At 39.6% G+C, this 23,079-nt stretch overlaps 2 protein-coding genes across 3 annotated transcripts in view; one reads left to right on the forward strand and one right to left on the reverse strand.

Moving 5' to 3' along the window:
- The window catches only part of LOC137192615 (coiled-coil domain-containing protein 148-like), a 29,024-nt gene extending 8,088 nt beyond the window's left edge, over positions 1-20,936 (reverse strand). The window contains exons 1-10 of one of the 2 annotated variants that reach the window (XM_067603445.1): positions 20,851-20,936; positions 19,590-19,698; positions 19,054-19,175; positions 14,421-14,524; positions 13,063-13,154; positions 12,832-12,983; positions 10,285-10,380; positions 9,953-10,131; positions 9,292-9,430; positions 5,789-5,995 (exon numbers count right to left, since the gene is read on the reverse strand). In XM_067603445.1, coding sequence (XP_067459546.1) covers positions 5,789-5,995; positions 9,292-9,430; positions 9,953-10,131; positions 10,285-10,380; positions 12,832-12,983; positions 13,063-13,154; positions 14,421-14,524; positions 19,054-19,175; positions 19,590-19,647 — 1,149 coding nt within the window. In that variant the 5' untranslated portion in view covers positions 19,648-19,698; positions 20,851-20,936. Of the gene's footprint in view, positions 1-5,788; positions 5,996-9,291; positions 9,431-9,952; positions 10,132-10,284; positions 10,381-12,831; positions 12,984-13,062; positions 13,155-14,420; positions 14,525-19,053; positions 19,176-19,589; positions 19,699-20,850 lie in introns of those variants that run through there. The other variant, XM_067603446.1, reaches the window with a different exon arrangement.
- A 107-nt stretch (positions 20,937-21,043) lies between these two features.
- The window catches only part of LOC137192614 (plakophilin-4-like), an 83,679-nt gene continuing 81,643 nt past the window's right edge, over positions 21,044-23,079 (forward strand). The window contains exon 1 of the mRNA XM_067603442.1: positions 21,044-21,230. The gene's annotated coding sequence lies outside the window, so the exon portion shown is untranslated. The remainder of the gene's footprint in view (positions 21,231-23,079) is intronic.

Here is a 23,079-nt window from a genome sequence, read left to right on the forward strand (position 1 = left end):
CAGCGGTATCTTCAAGTCAATCACACTTGGCGTCCAACTGAGATGCAGCAGCAGCTGTGTGTTGAAGAGAGGACTTAGAACAATCCCGCCTCTAATCCACTTCCGTTTGACACTGTTGAAGTTGGAGCTACAACAAGCTTCGTATTTAGAAATCAAAACATTGTCTCATGCAGACATTTAGAGCTCCATTTTCTTGAAACTGGGTGCAATGTGCAATTTTCGTGAACAGAAGAGCAATCCTGAACTGACAGCATTGTGCCAATATTTGTGCTGAGTATACTGTGAGCACTTAACTGTTTTTCACTGCTTATGTGTGTTTACAGTACCAGTCAAAGGTTTGGACACACTTTCTCATTCAAGTAAATGGGAAAGTGTGTCCAAACCTTTGACTGGTGCTGTATAATGTCGACGTTGGTGTTAATTCCAATATTGCCTTGTGTAATATAATCTTGTAACTGTGAAAGGTCACTGTAATGATTTTCAAAGACTACTGGTGTTCCCCTGAGCAATAACACTAGACCTATATAAAACCTCAACAGCACACTGTTTAAATTTAAATTTAGATTAAAAAGATGCTTTTCTTGCAACATTTATTTCTGGCCTTAGGAACAAAGTGCTCAAGTGTATAAAAGAAACCATAATTTTGGAACCTGAGCAATGCTGAGTGTTTAGGTGTTATGTTTAATCTCACAGTTTATTACTTACTCAATAAAGTGTTGTGTTGTATTCTACTTGAAACATATTAATATACAGAGCACATATAAAGGATTTCAATACATTTGAAAATATCCATATTTCAGAGCCTGAAACGTTTTTAGGGGTCTGAGACGTTGACCATGTCATCACAACCTCCCTGGTTTGAGTCCGGCTGGGGACCGTCCTCTCTCTCCCTCATTTCCTATCACATCTCTATTATCAAATTAAGGAAAAAGTGATCAAAAAACACATACAAAGTCCAAAACAAAAGTCCAAATTCAATGTTTATGTCTCTACTGGTCAGTGGCAATTCTGCCCCATAAAATTTCTCAACCTGCGTGACAGTAGTCATGTATGGATTCTGTGCTATGTAAGCAGAAGAAGCCTAAAAAAATCAAATTAAAGATGCATACATAATTGCTGCGGTCTGGCCCAGATAAGATACCTGTTTGTTTGATGCAGGAAACCTTGAGAAATGGGGTGTGTAAACAACCTGGTGAGAGTGTCTGCAAAGCATATTTTGAGACATACAAACAAGCATGTGTTTAATCTAAGGTTCAGTTGCAAGTCACCCAAGATCACAGAATAATCTGAAATGTATCTTTATAGTTTGAACACTGTGAGAACCATTACGTCTTTCTCGTTTAGGTAGAAATGAAAATGCATTTTAGGGAGCACAAAGAAAATAAAATGGTCATTATGTGCAGTCTACAGTAATTTGTCACTGGAATTTCATTTTCTGTGAATTCAAAGAGAAATAGTGCACCCTCCCTTTTTCATGGCAGCACAAAAAAAGACTGCAGAGATGTCAGAATAACAAAAGAATGATGGTCTCTTTATCTGCACGCTGCAGCCTGCTAAAAGCCTTTGTTAATATAACTGTACAGTGATGTCTTCTGTCAGGGGGCGTTGCAGCAGTCATCATAACTTTCTATTGCAGGTCGTTTATTGACAGACTTTAGATGTTTAACAGATGAGCCAAACAGATTAGGAAGGAATTCCAGCAAAAAACAAAAACAAATGTTGAACCAGTATCATTGCTGTGAAATATAGCAGCAAACTAGAGAGAATGAGTGATTTATTAATTATAATGACTGGAACAACCCTCCATATGTGCAACCACTCTACTGAGTGGCATTAATGACACATGAGATTTACAGAATCTTCCAAGGGACAAGAACTGCTATCCATTAGGAGATATGAAAAATGAAACCATGCAATTATCTTTGTATTGCCATAGCTGGCATGATAAGAATTTTCCTGAGGTTCATAAAAGGTTCAACACATTGCAGAGGAAAAATTATACACATATGAGCAATTAACTCCTCAGAGATTTGTCAGCTGAAACACTGTGTGGCCCACACACTGTCTCAATACACTGGGACTCTGCTGGGTCCATCAAGCCACCAGAAGGATGAAGAGCTATACTTGCCAGTCACTCACTCAGTGATGGGATTCGCTAACACACAGTGCCTATAGACTTACACTGATTACTGCAGGAAGGTCACACAGATCATCTGGGCATAAGTCAATCTGTAATAATGCTGTTCACATTGCAAAGGACTCTGGAGATCAGGAAATGAAAAATGAGCTCTTTCAATAAAAGAAACCCTCTCGTCTTATGAAAATCTTTCTTCCTTTTATTGTTGTGTCGCTTTTCCTGTTGGCCCGCTCATCCCTTTCCCACCTGAGCCTGTTGCAACAATCTGCCATCCCCTGCAGGCGTTATTTACTCATGTGGAAAACACAATCACTCATCAAAGATGCCTGGGAGTGAGATATAAGTGGGAGGCAAAATGAAAGCAAGGACGGAATAAAAGGCTGGAATGAACAGTAACACCAAGAACAATGGCAGCTAATTACAGCACCCAGAATACGGCAGAACAAACAGATGATGATTTGAAAAGAAGAGTCTGTCTTTCAGTGATAAATTGGAACAAAATAAGCCATATCTCATGCACAAAATGTTAGCTAGTTATCTTAATCATCCATTTCATTTAACCTCTCATGACATACACCGTCTATCAGATCTCTACTGTATATCACATCTGGAGCTTGTTCTGAAACTAAACAACTGCTATGTGATCAGTTATTTCATCTGTGTCCAGACATGTGGATCAAGCCGGTCGTCTTTGCACGGTCAATCTGCGGTCCTCAAGAATAAGCAGTGGTCTACGTGACAGACGTGACCTTCACAAAACAGGGGGGTACAAGCTAACTCAGAAGACAGCTGAGTGGGCTGGCAGCACAAGATCCCTAATGAGGTCAGAACCAAACTGCCACTGACCAAAAATCTCCCAAAATATGCCATCATCCGAACCAATTTAGGCACAGAGAAGGTGAGATAGGTGCTTGAAGGGTGGTTATTTGCATAATCACTGATAGAAAATTTGCCTACAAGCATCATTACAGGAGTTCTTTATCTTCTTTATTTGTTACAAAAATGCTGTAGCTTAAACTAATAAACCTCTGGAAGAGCTGTTGCAGGAGGGTCTGTGTTAGATATGTTTGTATATTCACTTTAATGAAGCATCATCTCAGCTACATTGTGTCAAATACACAATGCAGGCAAGCAAAGTTAAATAGGTGAGGGGGGACCACTCATAAATTATGGATCATGATTGTGACCATAAATCCTCCATGAAATATAAATTTTGACCAATTTAGAGGTGGCCTGCAGCTACACTGCAGGCCAATGTGAGTGTTCTGCTAAATCATATTTTACTCTACATGTAATAAATAGGAATAAAAAGGGATTTTATCCTTGGAGGGGTGAGTGACTCACAACAGAGTCAGGAGAGTTCCTTGGGTCAGAGGGAGCAGCTGCAGAAAGCAAAGCGTTAAGGAAGCAGATGTGGCGGGAGGAGAATCCATCTTGTCTCGCCGCTGTCGCTGCGCTGGGATGATAAAGGCAGTGGAAAGAGAGATTGGATGCAAACAGGCATCCATCGGAGCCTCTACGCAAATTCAAATATGTGCACACGGCATGCATAAACAGAAAATGTGGATGTGGAAAAGTCATGGGAATGAAAATGCCTGTGTGATTTTCTTTTCCGTATTGGCTCAGACAGCCATGAAAAAAAAAACTCAGTTTGTTTGCCACAGTTAGAAGTATGTAGTTAATGTTCTACCAGAGGTTTACAGAAATCACTGGAAGTCAGAGGCTCCTTTTGTTCTCAAAAATACTTGTGTAAGTGTATTTCATCATTTTAAATACCCATGATGTCTTTTTTTTCTAACACAACTTCATTATGCCACAGTCAATGCAGCTGAGGTCTCCAAAACTGAATGTGAAGCAATCATTGCCCGTGAATATGCCTCAGTAGTAAATGACAGTGTACAGTGAAGGACAATGTGAAAACTGTTCAATTAAATGTAATAATCAGTGGCATAATGAAAAACAAGTTAGGAAAAAAAAACAATACGACAATACAACACACATCCTGTCTACATTGTTGCTCCTACAGGTGGAAACTCTTCTAGGACTTAAAGCAAACAAGTAGCTTCTAACTGTGGCAAATACACTGTTGAGTTGCTTTTCATGGAGAAATGATGGCAGTGGCGAAAAATACATTGATAATATTCTTAAAGACACTGCTTGAAGTGGGATATTTTAGGTCCAGCTTTCCAGTTTGTGGAGAAACATGTTTACCCATAACAACATTTGAACATTTAAGTGAGACACAGATGTGGAAAACCAACTATTGTACAAGGCAAGTGGTACAAGCAGTGTCCTTTATGCCTGAGAGAGACTGAGCTTTTTTATGGTCTTATATTGTGTTCTGTTCCCACTGTCCAGGCTTGTACGGGCGACTTGAGAAAAGATCCCAACAGTAGTCCTGTTTGTTTGTATCAAAACATACTCGGGTTGACCTCCAACGATTTCTTTCTACATATAGTGGATATTAAGGGTGGAAAGTTCTTACTTCTTAAACAATGGATTAGGCTCATAACTCCTCATGACCATAGTAGTAGTACATAATAATAATGATAAAACATTTCTGTAGGACAATTCATGCATAAAATGTAACACAAACTGCTTAACATACAAGCAAATAATCATACCATTTACAGTAAAACACTAAGCAAGGATACATTCAATAAAACAGGATAAAATTCAATTAAAATGACAGGATAACCATTAGGTAAAAACACTGTAGGAGAAAGCAGTGTCCAAAAGTAACTGTTTCAGGACAAGAGACTACATTTCGGGACACTCGGGATGGAAGAACATGGACCATACAGATTATTAATTGATGTAAAGGAAGGGAGAGCGTGAACTCGACTAAATCCCAAGGAATCAAACTGAGGTTCTTGTTCCTGCAGGGCATGTGCTGTTCTTTGACAAATCTAGTCTCAGCGGTGATGGCGCACACCAACCCTACCTCAGCACATCAGAGTGTCTTCTTATCTGATCAGCCACAGGGTATAAGCACCATTTTTTAAAATAAACTGGCAAGCGAAGCAAATTCAATTTGTACAGTACTGCATCTACAATGCATGGATTTGTTCACATGAGTAACTTGTTTGTTGTGAGAATGTGAACAAGCACTCCTCGGAGACAGCAACATCATGTTTGCGAGACCATACTTATTAGGTTGTTTGCATTCACGGCCCATCCCAAGTGGCAGCTAAAGCAAGAGATGCTGTCAGGCAGCCTGGCATGTTGTGCAGCCTCGTCAGCAGATATACTGTACACGAGCAGGCACTCAGATGCTGCTGCCTGTCTGGTCCCTCACACATCTCTCACAGCAACTATCACATCTACACATGTTCTTTAGAGGAACATATCACGCCAAATACCATGAAACCAGTTCGATATTGTCCACTCCAGTAGTAGATGTGAGTGAATGTGTCTTATAAATGAAAGAGGTATAAAAGTAGACCTGAGAGACTTCATACTGGCTAAGCTGCAGAACAATGAACAAGTGTTATATTATAGTTATAGGTCCACTTCCTGGTGGGATTAAACATGGTGTGCAGGCACATAACTGTAGCATAATTGCCAACATAAAAAGTGCCGTCTCATAAAGTTGGAAATGTTCCTGAAATATGTGACAACTCCTGATGTGAAGGTGTACCAGACACTGACCTTGTCTCTGAGGTGCGAGCAGATGTCCTGCTGGTGTTGGCGGTCTCTGTGGAGCTCCAGCTCCTCCTGGTGGGCATGCCTGGCTTCCTGCAGGGTGACCAGGGCTTTAGCAAGCAGTTCTCCCTGGTCCCGCTGCCACTGCTGGGTCACCACTCTCAGCTGTGCCCGGGTGAAGCGCTGCCAGTCCCACACACGTTCATACTCCATCTGGAAGAACAAGATTGATGGAGAAGGTATTGTTTGCACATGGGGTGACACAAAAAGGCATTGCTGAATGTCTATGTTGGTTAAGTATCTTATTTATTCTTGGAAACATGAAACAAAAATCCCACCTAAAATAAAAATTGAAAGAAGAATATGACGATTGTAAGATTGAGGTACTGCAGCCCAAATGGCAAATACTGCTGTACTATACTCTTGCACCAAATTGATGACATGCAAACAGAAAACCACAAACACCTCTACATGATATACTGTCTATAATAATAGCAGTATGACCGAAGGGAAAAAGTCTTTGTCAGATCTAGCTGTGCTGGTGTATAAAATGGTCCTTCTCTCCTGACTGTGAAATGTCCTGAAGGAAAACAGTTCCTTTCTGCGTGAGGGCTGCCTGTAGCTATTCATCATTGTGTCAGCGCTCACAGAGGCTGCATCACTTGGCTGCTTCATTGTAACAGAGGGAATGATATTCATCTATGGGCTAATAGCGGCTAACTGACGGTGGGAAGGCATTAGACGGCTGACTGATTTTATTGAAAATGAGTGAGCTGACAGACCTGCCAACGGAACAGAAGTGGCAGAAGCAGTGAAGCAAATCCTGTTTATTAATGCACAACTTTAGAAGTTAAGGAAGATCCACCCTTTGTTCTTCATTTTCTCCCACCCTCTCCTTTAGTACCCTTGCCTTCCTTGTATTGTTTGAAGTGAGAGAGTTTGCGTGTTTGCACTTAACATGCAATGTGTGTTTGCACACAGGCATGCGTGCACTTGAGCCAACACATTGCAGACAGCTTGTAAAGTACAGTATTGCTACATGCTGTACGTGGAAGCATCTGCTGCACTTTGTCTGCAGTACACAGTGCTGTCTCCATGAAGACTGAGCCATACAAAGAGAAGATAAAAATGTCTCCCCTCTGATATGTCCAGACAGGGTAAGAGGTATGAATTATTTTCACTATTGCCATGGAACAATTTTAGGGCATATGAAATCCTGCTGGTACTCTGTTGGCTTCCTACTTATCATGAGACAACATCAAAGAGTAAGTCATAATAGACCACAAAGAGCCCCATCCAGCAGAGGGAGATCTCCACTCTAAACTACAATAGATGGAGTACCACAATCTGACAGAGTGATACTAGAAAACAAAAAGAGAAAAAAAAGAAAAGAAATGGGTGACAGGACACAAAAACCATGTCTGCACACTGCCACCTATAAAATAGCACTTTGCAGTGACAGTTACATGCACTTAGATTGCGATTGCAGGTCACGATCAAACAAGAAATGATTTTGTTCCTATAGTTTGGGAGTAAGAGAGCAAAGTAAATCAATGTCACTAATGCAACTATCCAGTCAAATTCTGCCCTTCTTTACTTTGGGTATTTCTCTGCACAATCAGTGAAAGAAACTGAAATGACCATTCCTCCAAGTAAAGCTTAAGTAAAACTCCTGAAAAGGGGCCTCACTTAAACAATTCTCAATCTTTTTCTACAAAAATGGGAAATTACTCAAAACAGCTGGTCCTGCAAGCAAATGAGGAGCACATAGGAGCTGATTTATCACCAAGGCTTTTAAATTATCACATTGCGCAAACCCTTTAACTGTGGTAATATGTCATCCCTGCTTCTGTGCAACAGTGCTGTTTTATCTGGCATTAGTATTTAAAGAGCACTGACAAAGCAGGAGAAAATGATGCTATCATCCTGAAATTATTACGTGCAGATGGAACTGAATGGCAGGTGAGCGAAATATTAAGGCTCAAGTGGGAACAGCCTTCAGCAATCTAATTGAAAATAAAACATAAGAAAGCATAGAGCTAAAAACAATTCTGTAGGTGGTAACCATAGAGTTTTCTATCAAACCATATGTCTGCAAGAACAATGGGAATTATTTTTCCCACAATAAATACAAGGGAAATATGCGCCCAAAGCAAACTGCTCATGATTCTTTTTTTCCACTATATTTCTAGTGGAGCCAAGTATTCACAGGCACACAGCTCACTTCATCTAGAGGACCATCCTTTGAGCTTACTGGATACTAATCAATGTCATGCTTGTTGACTTCATTTAGATTTCAGATAAAGAAGATGTAAAAAACACCTATTTGAAATCAGGACTTTTTAAACACATCTAAAAAAAGCCTGTTTGAAATCAGGATTTTTTTGTACAATTTTTTTTTACAAATTAATGATCAGAGTAGCATTTATACAGTTAATCAGTGAGGTTTCAGCAAACCAATCTGTAGTTCAAACTGATTATTCACTGCATGCAAGCAAGCTTAATTATGACTAATAGCTGAATTAGGTGGAGTCTGCACTACATCAACTCTGGGTCTGTTTCTGAGGAAGTGAAGAGTGTCTCTCTCCTTCTCCCCCCCATGCCTCCCACACACACACACACACACACACACACACACACACACACACACACGCACACACACACACACGCACACGCACACGCACACACGCACAAGGCTGAACGATCACAGCTCTAAATGCAGCTCCCAGCTGGAACTGATATGAGGACAGGACAGGTCTCTGGGTGCGGGTGAGGGAGGAGAGCAGGGCTGGCGGTTGTCATGGCGATGCTAGGCGGTGGTGTGAGCGAGATGTCCACAGACGGTGACATGGCACATCCTGCACTGCGCTGAACAGATCATTGTCTAGGCTTATCTGTCTGCTCAGTTCAGGGTAGTGAGCTGCATTGATCAGGGAGCCTGGGAGTCACACTGCAGGGATGCTTCAGACTGGGGAAGGGAGATTTTACACAGGTGTCTGTGGGAGTGTGTGTGTGCATAAATATACAGTATGTTAAAGTGGGCGTGTACAGTATGTGTGTGTTTTGTGTGCAGTACAAAAATGAGGAAAAAATATAATAGGGGAGAGTTGGGAAATAGTGGCATAAATGTTAGAGATGCAGGCTTCTCTAATCCTGTCAAGGGATCCCCTGCAGGATAAATCTAGCCCTTGAGCAAGGCACTTAACCCCCAACTGCTCAGTGGTCAGCAGATCAGTGTTTGTACTGGGCAGTTTCCTGGTGTGAATATGTGTAACTGTGTGAGAGTGAGAGCTTGCTCTCCTGGATAAACAAAGATTTTTTTAAAAAAAAAAGTCTATCAGTAATGTGTGTTCAGGTGAGTGGGGTGTACATGCATCATAAACATTGTATACACAATGTGCCAGGCCAAGACATAACAGTGTGTGTGTACATCCCTAATTGTTTTAGATAAACAACTAAATCAATAATGCTTTTTGTTTTTCTTCAACAAACAATGCCAAGGTACTGACCAGCTCATGTCTCGTTTTCTCAGGGAAGAGTCTTTGAAGCATGTCTGTGCAGAGTGCTCTGTGGTTGGGAACATCATGAGTGTACTGAGACAATATGAACTGGAAACGTAGGTGGTCATCTGCACACCAGCCACAGAACCTGGAACGGATTCAACAGAGGTTCAACCCAGAAAATATGATAGTAAAGCAAAGGAAAAAAACACTGTTTCCTTTCCTTCATTTCACTTCACTTGAGCGTACATTTACTAATTGCATTTCATTCTAAGAGTTAAACTTATACTTTACTTTATAGCGATCATATGGAAATCAAGTTATGAAGTGGCTCTGAGACGTTGATGTAATCAACTTGCTCAACAGCTTGCTTCTAGAGAGAGAAGAGACTGTGCTTCTATATGCTGCTGATGTCCTGCTGAGTTTTTAATCTCATTTTAATCTGCCCAGTTACACCAGCATTCTGCCTCTACATGTACTATATTTATCAAAACAGATTGCTGAAAATCATTAAAAGCCCATTTCTGGCTGAGCAAGATATTGAAGGGATTGTCATCATACTTTTATTTCATATTGTCTGGAAAAATAACAATTTTCTAATTCAATCAATGTGCGAGCACTTAGAATAATAAAAGAAGAAACATTTTTAACTTTAGAGCTTCAGGCCTACCCGTCACTTTTTTGCAGTTGCTCCTGAAGACTCTGCAGCCGGCTCTGATACCTTTCTGACAGGGAGTGGAAGGCCTGGATCAGGGAGTCCTTCAGCTCTGGGTAGGGACAGTATGAATCCAAAACATCCTCTGGAACGCTGTCTATGTTCACCGGAATATCTGAAGTAGTAAGATATTTCTGCAGAGGACAAGATGGCCATCTTTGAGGAACGTAAGGACATGTTTAGACATGTGCTTTGGTGTGGCAATTGTGACACAGCGCTAAAGTGTGACACTCAAGCTGTACATGAAAAGATATTGGTGATTGGTGAGAGAGCAGTGAGAAATTTACCTCCAAACCAAGGGCCACGATTTCCTCCTCCAAGGTCTGATACTCTGCTTGAAGCTTTGCAATTACGTCAACTTGCTGGTCTTTCACAAAGTTTATCTGGTAGTTCAAGGATAAAACCATTAAAAAATACTCTTGAAAGCAGGCTTAGAAAACAAATATGATAGTCAAAGCCCATACACTATCCAGGGAGGTCAAACTGGCAAATTTGAACTGTCATTTAATACCAAACGGACTAAATGTGTCTTGACTTGACTTTCCAGGAATTCCTCTGATATCCATAATGGTTTAAAAAAAGACTCTTATGAAATTCTTACAGCTTAAAGAAATTTGGGACTGTAGGATTACACAGAGCAGACTCAAGAGATCACAGCTATCCTCTGCAGCACTCTCTTCCCTCTCTCATTATATTATGTCTCCTTAAATCAACTCAGTGGTCACAGTACTGATTGAATGCAGCGCCTCCCTGTTCTCTCAGTCGTCTCGATTCAAAAACATCTGTCATCAGAGTGATTTAGTAATAGCAAGTAATCAGTAATTAGGCCCTGCTTATAGTCCAAGATACTACATATCAAAAGGAGGAAAACAGCGTGTTGGAAATGGAGACATGCTTATCAAATAATAATAATTAGGCCTGTTTTACGATTTTATAAAAGGAGCATATGTAAAAAAATAGAATTAATAATGCAAGTAGCTATTATGTTATATATATATTTATATAAATAGTACAAGAATAGTCACATTTAGAGACTATTTCCCCAATATTCACTGAAAAACTCCTCACTAATGGTTGGAAACCATTCAAAAAAGTAGAGCAATGAAAGTAATTGCTTCTCTCAATTCTCAAGTGGCATGTGCTGTGAGTCCTTCATCCTGTAAGCTTCACGTTTGGTTCAGCACTAACTGAAGACCTCTATCAAAGTATCCTTTAGTCTCTTCTCCAGTGTCTTGCTGCTGGCCTTCACAGCGTGATCACATCATGTGTCCCCTATTTTATAGCTGTAGCTATCTTGCCAAATGTGATTTTGATCACTCATTCTGGACACTGGATACTTAACTGTTCATGCACTTCACAGGATCAGCAAAGGCAAGTGAATGTTCCATCTACTGGTGCATTTCATCAGATATAATGTACATTTTCTGATGAATATAACAGATAAATCCTGAGCTTCATTGTTTTTTGTGATGTGATATTGCTTTAATGTGGTGCTATGACTTCAGTAGTGGTGTCAGTAGTGGTAGTTAACATCAATCTGTTATGTGAATGAGTGAATATTCAAATAATTTGACATTTGAGAGGAAGCAGGGTCATAACATCAAATTTATAGATGTGCACCATGTTCTAACAACTGTAACTACTTTTTAAGTATGTTGCAGCACTCAACACCCACTAACCAGAAACCATCAAATCTTAAAATGAGACAGTTATCTTTTTATTAAATCTGAAAGTCAGTAAGAATCAGTTGCCAGTAACATGACGAGTTAATTTTTATATATATATATGTGTGTGTGTGTGTGATTATATACAGTATATACCCCTAAAAACCCCTAAAAAGCCTTGTTTTCTGATTTATTTTAAATGATAAAGTAAGAATCAGAGAAAAAGGGACAAAAGACATGAAGCACAAGAAAAAGACAAAAAGGAGAGGCATTGTGGTTGGGTGTGGAAGGGGGGGTTGTCCTGTTGTGAACATACAATCAGGTGGGTAAGGGCTGTGGACCAGCAAGAGTAGGGGGGTCATGGGAAAGAAACAAGCATGAGTGAGCCACACAGAGGAGACAAAATAGCTGGCAGACAGTTCATTCCAAGTATCTTCCGTCTTTAAAGACCCCCGCTTACTCCTTAATCTTGCCATTCATCTCTGGAGCTTGCAAAAAGCTTTCTGGAGTCAAAGGCAGAACTGGTGACTTAGGGACTGTGGATATCTAACAAACAAGAGATTAATGAAAAGTGAATACGGGCGCCCTGGTGGCCTCATGGTTGAGACACATACCACAAAACCACAATGTCTACAGCTCAACTCCCAGCTGGGTGACCCATGTTGCATGTCTCATACCTGTTGCTCTCTCCCTAGTTTCTTGCCTCTACACTGTCTGTCAAATAAAGGCAGAAAAGCCTCACAAAAATATCTTTAAAAAAACTAAAAAAGTGAATACAACACTGTGTGCAAGCTGAGATCTTTGTGGGAACAAGCAGGAGAGTGGTTTATTTAACCTTTGTTGGATGTGACAGACTGTTGTTGTTGTTTTGGTACACGTAGAGAGTGAGCTCAGCTACGATTAACTGTTGAAGGCTTTTTACCGTACTGACAGGATAAAATACTGCAAAATGGTTCGCTAACAACCAAGGACATGAGTTGCAAAATCCAAGTATTCTCTAAAGATGAAAGACCACAAATCTATTTTCCTTGAGATTGATTTAGAAATCTTGTCATTCTTGTGATACTCACTTCCTACAAATCAAGCCCATTTAGGATTTGTCTGTAGAAGTTACTGTGATGTCCTGCAGTGGACATTCAGACATGTCTCTATTTCATAACACACAGGTACCTGTTGTTTTACTGGTTCCCAGTTTGATGGATGGCGACTAAGCTTCTGATGTTGTACTTCGCCCAGTCTGAAGCACAAGTCGTCCCTGAGCTGATGAAAAGGCTGCACAGTGGCTGTCCTAAATGCCTCCCGCTCCCTCCCTAGGAACAGCTCTAAACACAGGACACATATTAGTACAGTACTTACAGTATAAAGAGAACAGACTGATGGTGATACACAGTAACTATTTACCATAATCTTGAAGTGAGAAGATGGCAGTGTCTGTTATGCTGTTTGGCCTGATCTGCTCTAGAAAATCATGGATGTCATTCTCAGCCTTCTCCCTGTTGCACAGGAGAAGAGAAAGATGCATTAAATACAACCACATTACATTATTTATTATAGCTAACAACATACCCCATCAAGACAGCAAGACAATGGCACTCTGTTCAAATGTTTGCTGTAAAAAAATCTAATTTTCAACACATATATGCCTGAGGTTAGTTAGGAGTATTGCTAAGCTAACCTACCTACCACATATTGTGTGCACAAGATAAAAAAATATCTTTCAGGACTTTGGAGACTCTGTACATTTGGGATCTTTACCAAACTAGCAAACTAGCCTACACTTTTGCTTTCTCCTCACCAGATCAAATATTCCAGCTGTTACAATAAAAGACCGATTTGCCAAGACAATAATGTAGCTATGAGCTGACCTAGCATTCTCCTTATTGAATACAAAAACTGGTATGATTAGTTTTTGAGATATAGGAGAAGGATGGGGGCTAGGTCTGTCCTTCCATTCGTCCATCACACACACCATCTCGGACTCAGCCGGCAGAATCTTCCTTTGACATTAGAGACATTAAACTGGGGACATGATGTCTTGCTGCTGTGGGCAGCATTACACTTACTGGCCTACAGAGGGTACTACAGTAATTGTTTACTTCTTACTCACTGGCCCGAGGGGTGACACGATTGTGAATAAAGAAAGAGTAACCATAGAGATATACTTGCCTGTTTTCCCATTTGACAAGGTGGCTTTTGAATCCCAAGGTAATTTAACTAGATATACAGTATGTGTAGAGAGTTGCAAGCAATGGCACATCTTTATGACTAGGCTCATTACCAAGGCTCACACTTGTGTACATCATTAACCTTGGGTGGCTCAGACACAGTCATTATGCAGCCAAACACACTGCACCCCAGAGCTAGCGCTGCCCTTCTCACTTCACAAGGCATGACACCGCTGGGGCCCCAGACCCACACTTCTGCCTCAGCAGGCAGAGGAAAAAAAGCTGCCTTTTCTCCATTCGGTATACCCCCCTGTCTCCACACAGCTATAACCCCCATTTCTCTGTTTCTCTCCCCTTGCTACCCTAATTCAGTATCATCACTGCAAGAAAACCAGCTCAAATAACCCTTTTCTTTCCTTCCGTTTTCTCCCTGGTAGATTTTTCTCTTTGGGCTTACTTTTGTCCCCCTTTTTATGCTTGCCTTTCTACCCTTTTTTCATATAGATTCTTGTCTGGGCTCAATGGTTGTGTGGTGTAATAGCAGATTCAGAAAACTGCAGCAGATAATGACAGGGAGTAAATGGGGGCTCTTACTCAGCCTTTTGCAGCCTGGAGCACTCTCTGCTCCACACCTGTCTGTGCTGCCGTAATATGGAGCTCTCCTTGGTTGCCTTGGCTCTACAGCGAGTCTTCTGAACCTATAAGACAAGGTTTAAGGAATAAACTGCTTCTCTGGAGCTGTAATATGCACTGAAAATAGTCTCTGCAGTGCTGGCTTTTAAATTCACTTTGGCCATGCCATTCAATCCCTCCTACAAATAATTAACTTTATCTGGACAAACCTGTCTCTGGAGTGCTGAATAAATGCAAGGATGGTGCAACATGAAATGGGTAATTTTCTTCTGGTTAAAAGTAAATTGTTCCCTGTTTTTCTGCATATCAGGGATATTTTTCAGTCTTTATTAGCATTATTGTGTGTGAAAGGCTCATAAACTCAGGTAATTCAAGTGAAACAGTATTAGTGTCGAAGCACAAGAGCAAAATAAACAGCAGCAAATTAAAATAATCAAGCAGAAACACGCATGACACGCATGAGGCATGTTATTAGGAGAGCAGAGGGTGCAGGGGTGGCGTCAGGGGGGGATAAAAGTCTTAATCTACTCTCATTTGTTTTCCTTTTTCATCATGAAAGAACAAGGCCCTCCTTCACAGCAGTCTCAGTGTGGCAATTCATTGTCTTCTATCAGTGTTTTTGTACACAGGCCACTGGCTCAGATAATTGTACAAAAGAAAATCTCACACAGCTAATACATGGGTACAATCTATTTCATAATAATAGGGAATACAAAGGAGTTAGGATGTTGATTTACGTCAATGACAGTCTATCTAAGTGTCAAGCTGCTAGTGCTGCTGTTGCCAAAAAAAAGTTTTAATATATTGTGCTGGACATGGAGCCGAACTTCTGATGAGATTTTTATTCTCACTAGTCCAAATAAATCTAATGCATTCAAATCCATACTTATCAGTCACACATTAATCATTAAAACACAGTGTTCAGTCAGATATCCATTCACATTTTATCAAGAAAAGCTATCTCTTTTATTCACACAGATATATATATATATATATATATATATATATATATATATATATGGCAGATATATATATATATATATATATATATATATATATATATATATATATATATATATATATATATATATATATATATATATATATATATATATATATATATATATATATATATATATATATATATATATATATATATATATATATATATATATATCTGCCATGCCACATTGTAATGTACACTTTTAGGCATATCACATTATATATCTCATTTTATAATCTTTTAATCCAGCCACTAAGGATTTAAAGTCTGATCATGATGGCTTTATAGATTTCACAACCTCGACACTGTTAAACAAAATGTCTTTTGTGTTATTTTCAAGATCCCAGATATAATATTTCAGGGCTCTCAAAGTGGAAATGTGCTTAAAATCTACAAACATTTAGAAATCTGGCTGGATAAAAGACTTTCTTTTAAGAACCATTTGGAGCAATTTAGTCGAAGGTCAAAAATAAATTCTTATAAGAACAAATTATGCTGCTCTTTTGCTAGTCAGAAGACCACTGTATGGTTAAAAAAAGATGTCTGTACTTGACTGTAGGGATACTGTGTATAGTCATAGTTCTCCATAAGATCACATTGCACTGTATTTTATACATTTCTCACTTACCACAGGCTTTTTTCACTGCAGACAGTTTGACTTAGTAAGAAAAGCACAAGTGTTACTAATGACACTAATGATGGCTCCGTTTTCAAGTTTTTCTCTGTAATCAAGTTTCCCCATAAGCCGTGACAATGTGAATGAGTCAGCATGCACAATACCAGGACCCTGAAACTGAAGCAACTAAATGGAATCCAGCCATAATTGATTGTATTATTTATACCTGTGCTTTTCCTACTGTAACATGTCCAAATGTCTTCCATTAAAAGGACATATTATATCTCTATTAAAAGAGGGGGTGGTCCTCTTTAATGGAATAGGGAAATTGGGTAATTTATATTGTGAATTTAAAGAGGACTTTAAGTTTGAAAAGTATCTACTTTGTGAAAACAGGAGGTATGGCCAGGCTATTTGTAATTTCCAAGTTTCTAATAGCAGAATTCATAAAATAACAGGAACATACAAAAGTCTGGAAAGGAATAAAACATTTTGTAATTTAACTGTAACTTGTAAATAACTGTCTGGGGAATGAATATCATGTTTTGTTCAAATGTAAAAACACAAGCATCATTGAGTATAGAAAGAAGTACCTGCCAAAATATTTTGTAAACCATCCATCTATGTTTAAACTTATATTATTATTGCAGACAGTAAACCAAGGATAGTATGTAAATTAGTTGCATTTTTGAGTAATGTTCTGCTCCTCTTTAAGTGACTTAGTCTGTGCTAAAGATCTATTCTGGTTGTTTACTATTGTACTGCTGTTTTGATTTATGTTTGTACTCCATACCACAATGTGTGGTGTAGAGTAAATAAAATCTGAATCTGAAAAGCATATTGTATTGTACAATATTTACATCCCCTATAAGGCTCTGCTTTAAAAACTGCCCTTTAATCTTTGCTCTCAGATTACATCAAAATTATAGGTCAGGTCACATAATTGTTTTAACTTAAGTTGACCCACATGTTTAATCTAAACTTTATATACCCTGTTTTAAAGGTCCTGTACACCCACACAGGTGCATTTTATTCTGATTAGACTTCTGCTCAGGTTGTTGTTGGGTGGAACTATACTGGAATTACTGAGGTCCCCAGTTCTCAAATCAGTAAGAAAGCAAAGGTGTAACTTTTCCCACACAAACAGATGTGACAAAACTAATAGGGGGATCCGAAAGATGTCAATCAAGCTGTCTTTACATGCTCACACCATGGTGGACCATGCATCCATCCATACAAGCCTTTAAATACAATGTTCCTTATAAATGCAATGACATTAAAAAAAATAAATTTATATTTTAAAGAGATTTCAAAGCTTAATGTCACAGGCTTGTCTACACAGAAGACATTTCAACTGTGTTTTTCAGTCGTTTTTCACATGCATCTGACGGTTCAGAAAAAATCATTATGTGATAACTATATCACAAATATTGGAACTAATAACCTTATAAACAGTTCTTTATAGGCCTAGGTTTGTACTGAACTGAAGGTAACAGCTTGAACTAGCAAGAGACTGAACGTAGGAATCAGTGCCAGCAGTATGAACCGTGACACGTTCACTTACTGTAGTACATACAGAAGTGCATTTAAATTGTGTTGCTATTGTGAATGTAATGAACGAACCACATAGTGACTATGCATCTTTGAACTGAACTGAACAAATTGACTCAAATCAGCAAAATGATTCATAATTTGTAATTGTTTTCTTAAATTTTGGGCTTTGTGGTTATTCTGATCTTGAAATAGAGATAATCTCTGAATGTATGTACATGATGGATTGGCAACATAACAATTGGCCTATACAGTGAAGACGCATCCACAGCATTGTTGTGTTTCAATTATGCCCCTTCATATCTTCTAATTGGGCCATGGTGCTTTAGTAATAACACAGAAACATTACTATAGTTGAATATGTACAATCACTAGGAAAAAATGTAGCAATATTGTGCTTGCATGCTGCTTATATAATTATATTCAAAACAGTATTAGATAGACTGCATTTCTTCTCTCTAATTTGTTAACCTTCAGTGTTGAATAATTTTTACTGTAGTACAAGGTAGCCTCTCATTTCAGTGGATGCATCTACCAATTTTCAGTACAGATGAACGCACATTTGTTTCAAATTTTTGTACAGTGCTACTAAGATTTAGAATCTTATCAAGAGGAAAAATGTCAAGGTTTCCGTATCTGAAGCAGATAATACTGCCAGTCTCTTCCTGGAGAGCACAAATGATCCCATGCTTGAGGCGACTCATGGTCATTTATTTACCCTCCATCACATCACCAATGGGAGATGCACAGAAAGCCTGCCTTTCAGGCTGGAGACTGAATGTGAACATAGCCTGTCTTATCTAGGTTATGCAGAGAGCAGGGTTGGAAGGAGCCACAGGCTAACGTAATGATACTAAAAGGCTCCTGCTGCCACAGTTTACCAATTAAAACACCGCAGGTCTAAAAGCCTAATCTCCATTGCCCCTAGCATTAACTTTTTGCTCTGCTCTGAGTCAGACAACTATGAACTTCAAACAGGTTTATAGTAAACCCCAGGCAGCCTAATGAATATTCATGAAACTGGCAATGCTATTGTGTATGGCACTGATATTACTGCTGTGTTTCATGTTGTTGGACAAACTATAAAGGTTATGCAATGCCTGCTTTATATGGAATGAAATCCCTTTACAATATGTTGTGTGTAAGAAAGAAGAGAGAAAGGTAGACAAACCAATAGAAATTACACTGTTTACTACTACTGGAGACGTGCTGTTTTATCACCTCGCTTTAAAATCAGGTTTTGTCAGTTGAAGCTCCTCCTGCGGTGGCTAATGAGGACTGTTTGTTCACTGTTTGCATTTTATATTGTTGTTGCACATTCTTCTTCATTTGCTGCTGAATCACCATATTATTAAGTGATATGGGAATTGATTTTATAATTACATTGCTGCACAGGCATGATATTGATAATTACCCGAATTTACCTTTTGTCCAATTAAATCAGACTCCATGCGTTTGGCATCAACAATGGCTTGTAGTCTTTTATATTCAGCTGGCTTGTACTTTGAGCTGCCAAGACCATTTCTCAGTCGCACAGTCAGTTTTTCTGCATGGATGAAAGCAAATGATATGGCTGAATTAGGATCATTGGGATTGTTGAAAAGCTCATCGCTTTTGATGTCTGAAGTAAAGTCTTAATGCTGACTTCAGCAAAGAAAGAAATAGAGGAAAAGACAGGGAAGCAGTACAAGCTGAGCACTAATGGATTGTATGGGTAATTCAGAAATGACTGCATTGGGGGGGGTTGGGGGGGGTTCAATGCTAAGCTTTTTTTGAGTATCAGCTGTGACTCAAAGAGACAGGTGAAAAAACAAGCAATGCTGCATCTGACAAAGGCATCAAAGACTTGACAGTACCTGGAGAATTCAACATAGGAACCTCAGGTCAAATCTGTTCAGCAGGTCAATGGGCTACGATGTCACAAGTCAACAATGTTTCAGACCCAAAAAAACTGACTTACCCACATCTTCGGCTTTGTAGTTTGTGATGAACGTATGCAGATCTCTTCCACTCATCATTCAAGAGCTGCATTTGCATTTACTATACAATATGTGAAATTGGTATAGTGCCTGCAAAATGAGGATATAAATCACTGCATGTAAGGATACAGGAGTTGTGCAAAGCTGTGGGCTCAGGCCAAATTTACTATCCTATTACACTACACAAAAACTAAATGTTACCATCAAGGTCTTCATGACATTGTGAGAATATCAGTCAACTCTGGCACGTTTTAGTGTATGGGAGTAGACAGATGGTGCACTCAGTAAGATCAGATATGCCGCTGGAATATCACAATGTCTTTGCTTTGGATTAAGTATTGAAAAATTCGGGCCACAAAGGCATTGTGTCCGTTAAGGCATGCAGTGTGAAGGGTGGGTTTGAAGTATGCAGGAATGGATTGAATCTGTGAGTGAAATGAAAATTGACGCTCTGTTCTGGACCAATCGAAGATATCTTGCTCATGTCTCCAGCAGACATTAAGGCTTTGTTTTTCTTCTTTTACAGAATTCGACTTTATATTTTATTGACACCCAATGGTGAGAAAAGGTTAGGATTCAGAACATAATAGCAGCCTAACATTAGCTGCTGATTTTCACAGGAGGATTGTCCATAATTTATAGGGACCACCCATCACTTAACTACAGTTAGCTATAGTTTACAGCTGATATGATTGATCGATTAATTAGTCAGTTTATTAACTGTTTCACTTATTTTTAAAGTAAAAATTCCTTAAATTCAGTGGTCTCATATCTTGTGTCTCATGAACATGTTTTGGTCCATATGATAGTAAACTTGGGTTGGGCTTTTGATTGTTGTTCGGACAAGCCAAGAAATTTAAACATGTCTGCTTGGCCTCTAAAAAAATGGCGATAGGCATTTTTCACCAACTCGTCGGTTAATCTAGAAAATAATCGATCAATAATCGAAAATGATATAGTTGCAGCCCTTTTTATGGTTCAACAATAACACAGGGAAAGGAAAAGTTATACAAACATACAGAGAGGAAAATCAGATGAAGGCGTTAAGGAGGAGCAGTTAGGCTAATTTATTATCTTGACAAAAGTTTGGTCTGCAAGTCAGACACATTAAAATATGTCAAACCTAGTGAACAGAAACACATATAGCTACTCCTCGTAAGATAATTTAATGCAACACACACGACTGCTATCAAGCCTTTTGCTGTGAGATTAAAATTAACGTTTATCCACACTTTAGCTTACCGTGTAGTATCCCTCTCTCAACAGCGAGTGTATAGGTAGACAAAATTTGTAACCAAGGCAACTATCGCCTCCGTCTGCCATTGGCTAATTCAACAAAACGAACCTCCTCGGAAACGCCCCCTTCTCCCATCTGAACCAATCAGGAGTGCTCGCTGCTCTCCCACATTCCCACTGACGTCATGCACGCTCGCATTGCCTGGGACTGCTGGTGGAGGCAGGGGAGTAGCGGAGCGGAGGGGTTCGTCTTCTACTCGGCTATGGAGGCGAGTTTCACTCTTGTACATGCATGGGACTAAGCGACGGGACTTTACCGATGAAGTTACGTGTTCCAATGTAGATCCGAGCCGCAGCTCAGCCAGGGAAACAACAGTCCTCCAAAGGTAATTAACTGTTTTCTCTTTACTCGCTCTTTGATTAATTGCTGAATAATTTGGGGAGAAACGTTGGGGAAAAAAATGAAAGCATCTGTGCGCAAGGCAGGAGTGTATGGACTGCTACTTTTACTCAGAAAGTCTTGCATTCACCGAGGAGAAAGTGGCTGGCCTTTGTGTGTGTGTGTGTGAGTGTGTGTGTTTGGCACAAGATAGCTTTTTTAGGCTTCTTCACAGCGGACGAGAATCTAATACTAAGCTAATTTTTTTCTTGTGACCAATTCATCGCCAACAACGCACACCTTTGAGGGACCTTCACGCGCTGTCTTCGATGTCGTCCTTTAACCGTTGGGATCAAACTCCGGCTAATATGTACATAAACTGTTTCGGGCGTTAGTTTCCCGGTGGCGAAGAAACTCACATTTCCCTAAATATTGTCCTTGAAAACGTGCCGCTAAGAAGTGAAAGAAAAAAGGGGCAGGTGAGCTTAGAGTGTGGGAATCTCTGGTATGCGAGGTCGCCGAGAGGCGGAGATCCAGACTCTGCTCCCACAAGATAAGCTTACCTTTACCCTCACGTCCACTCGCTACATTCAAAGTACGCCATATTTAATGACCTTAATCTGCATTTTAAGTAGGGGCGTTTCTTTAAACGTGAACCATGACAGAATGGTATTGCTTTGCAATGTGCAAAATCAGCCTACCTTTCAGGACAAGATAGACTCACCTTTAATATCCCGGAGGCTGTAAAAGCTGTGTAGCCGAGGCTATAAGAGGACATTACACAACCCTATTGCATGACAGTGCCATATATTTTATCCTGGTTAATAAGATAGTTTTCATAAAACCTATAGGCTATCAAACAGTCAGCATTTACACTCTCAGACAAGGCACATGTCCTTACCTGGGTTTGATTTAAATTCACAATAATATAAATGTCTCACATAAAACCGGCTCAGTCTTCAACTCATATATCTAATATTCCAGGATTTATATATGACCATATGCTTTAATCCTTTTGTGTCTGGCTGAACCCAAGTGGTGAAAAGATTGAAGAACCAGTTTTATTCATTTTGTTATGATGGATAATCACCAAAGGTCAAGTCTTACACTCCTATTATTAGATGATAGATGCTGGGAGCACTGCCTCACGTCTCTCCAGTTGCCATGCAGGTGTGGAAAGGTTATCTTACTGCATCAGCGATGTGACCACAGTGCAAGTTAATTTAATTTCAGCCAATTAGCAGCGAAAAGGCATATAGCAATTGAGATCATATGCGAACTCCCCTCTTACACTGCCTCAAGCACACACAGTCAGACACAAGCATACACAGCCCAGAGGAATCTCTAGGTTACCCTCCTCGTGATTCACATTACTGCACAAGACTGCCTCACAGCTGACAACCATTGAGGCTGGTTTATTGTGGAGCTGAAGCAACAGCGGGATGTTAGTGTACAGTCTCTCTCTGTTTTTGTTTTTGAGTAGTTTTCTGCTCGTACTCTAAGCAGTGACAGTGTGTTTGGCACGAGGAGAGAAGTTTTAGCATGTCAGACATTCAGCCAACGGGTCGTCAGTTTCATTTGTCATGCTGCTTGCCATTCAAAATGGTGATGCATGCTTGTGAAACTTTCTGTATTGATTATGCGAGGAGATGTACCAAAAAAAAAAAAAGTTTTGTTTGCACAAGATGAACCCCGTGCCTCATTCAAAAACACAAACATGCTTGCGAAAGACTGTATTGGTTGTGATTGTTTGATCCAGTCTTCACGGTGAGTTCTTTTTAATGGGAACTGACAACAGTTGAATAGTTTAGCGCCCTTTGGTAGGCCTCTCCCCTGTGTTCGTTTTTCACCTCCCA

Source organism: Thunnus thynnus, chromosome 11, assembly GCF_963924715.1.
Source record: "Thunnus thynnus chromosome 11, fThuThy2.1, whole genome shotgun sequence".
Classification (NCBI taxonomy): Eukaryota; Metazoa; Chordata; class Actinopteri; order Scombriformes; family Scombridae; genus Thunnus; species Thunnus thynnus.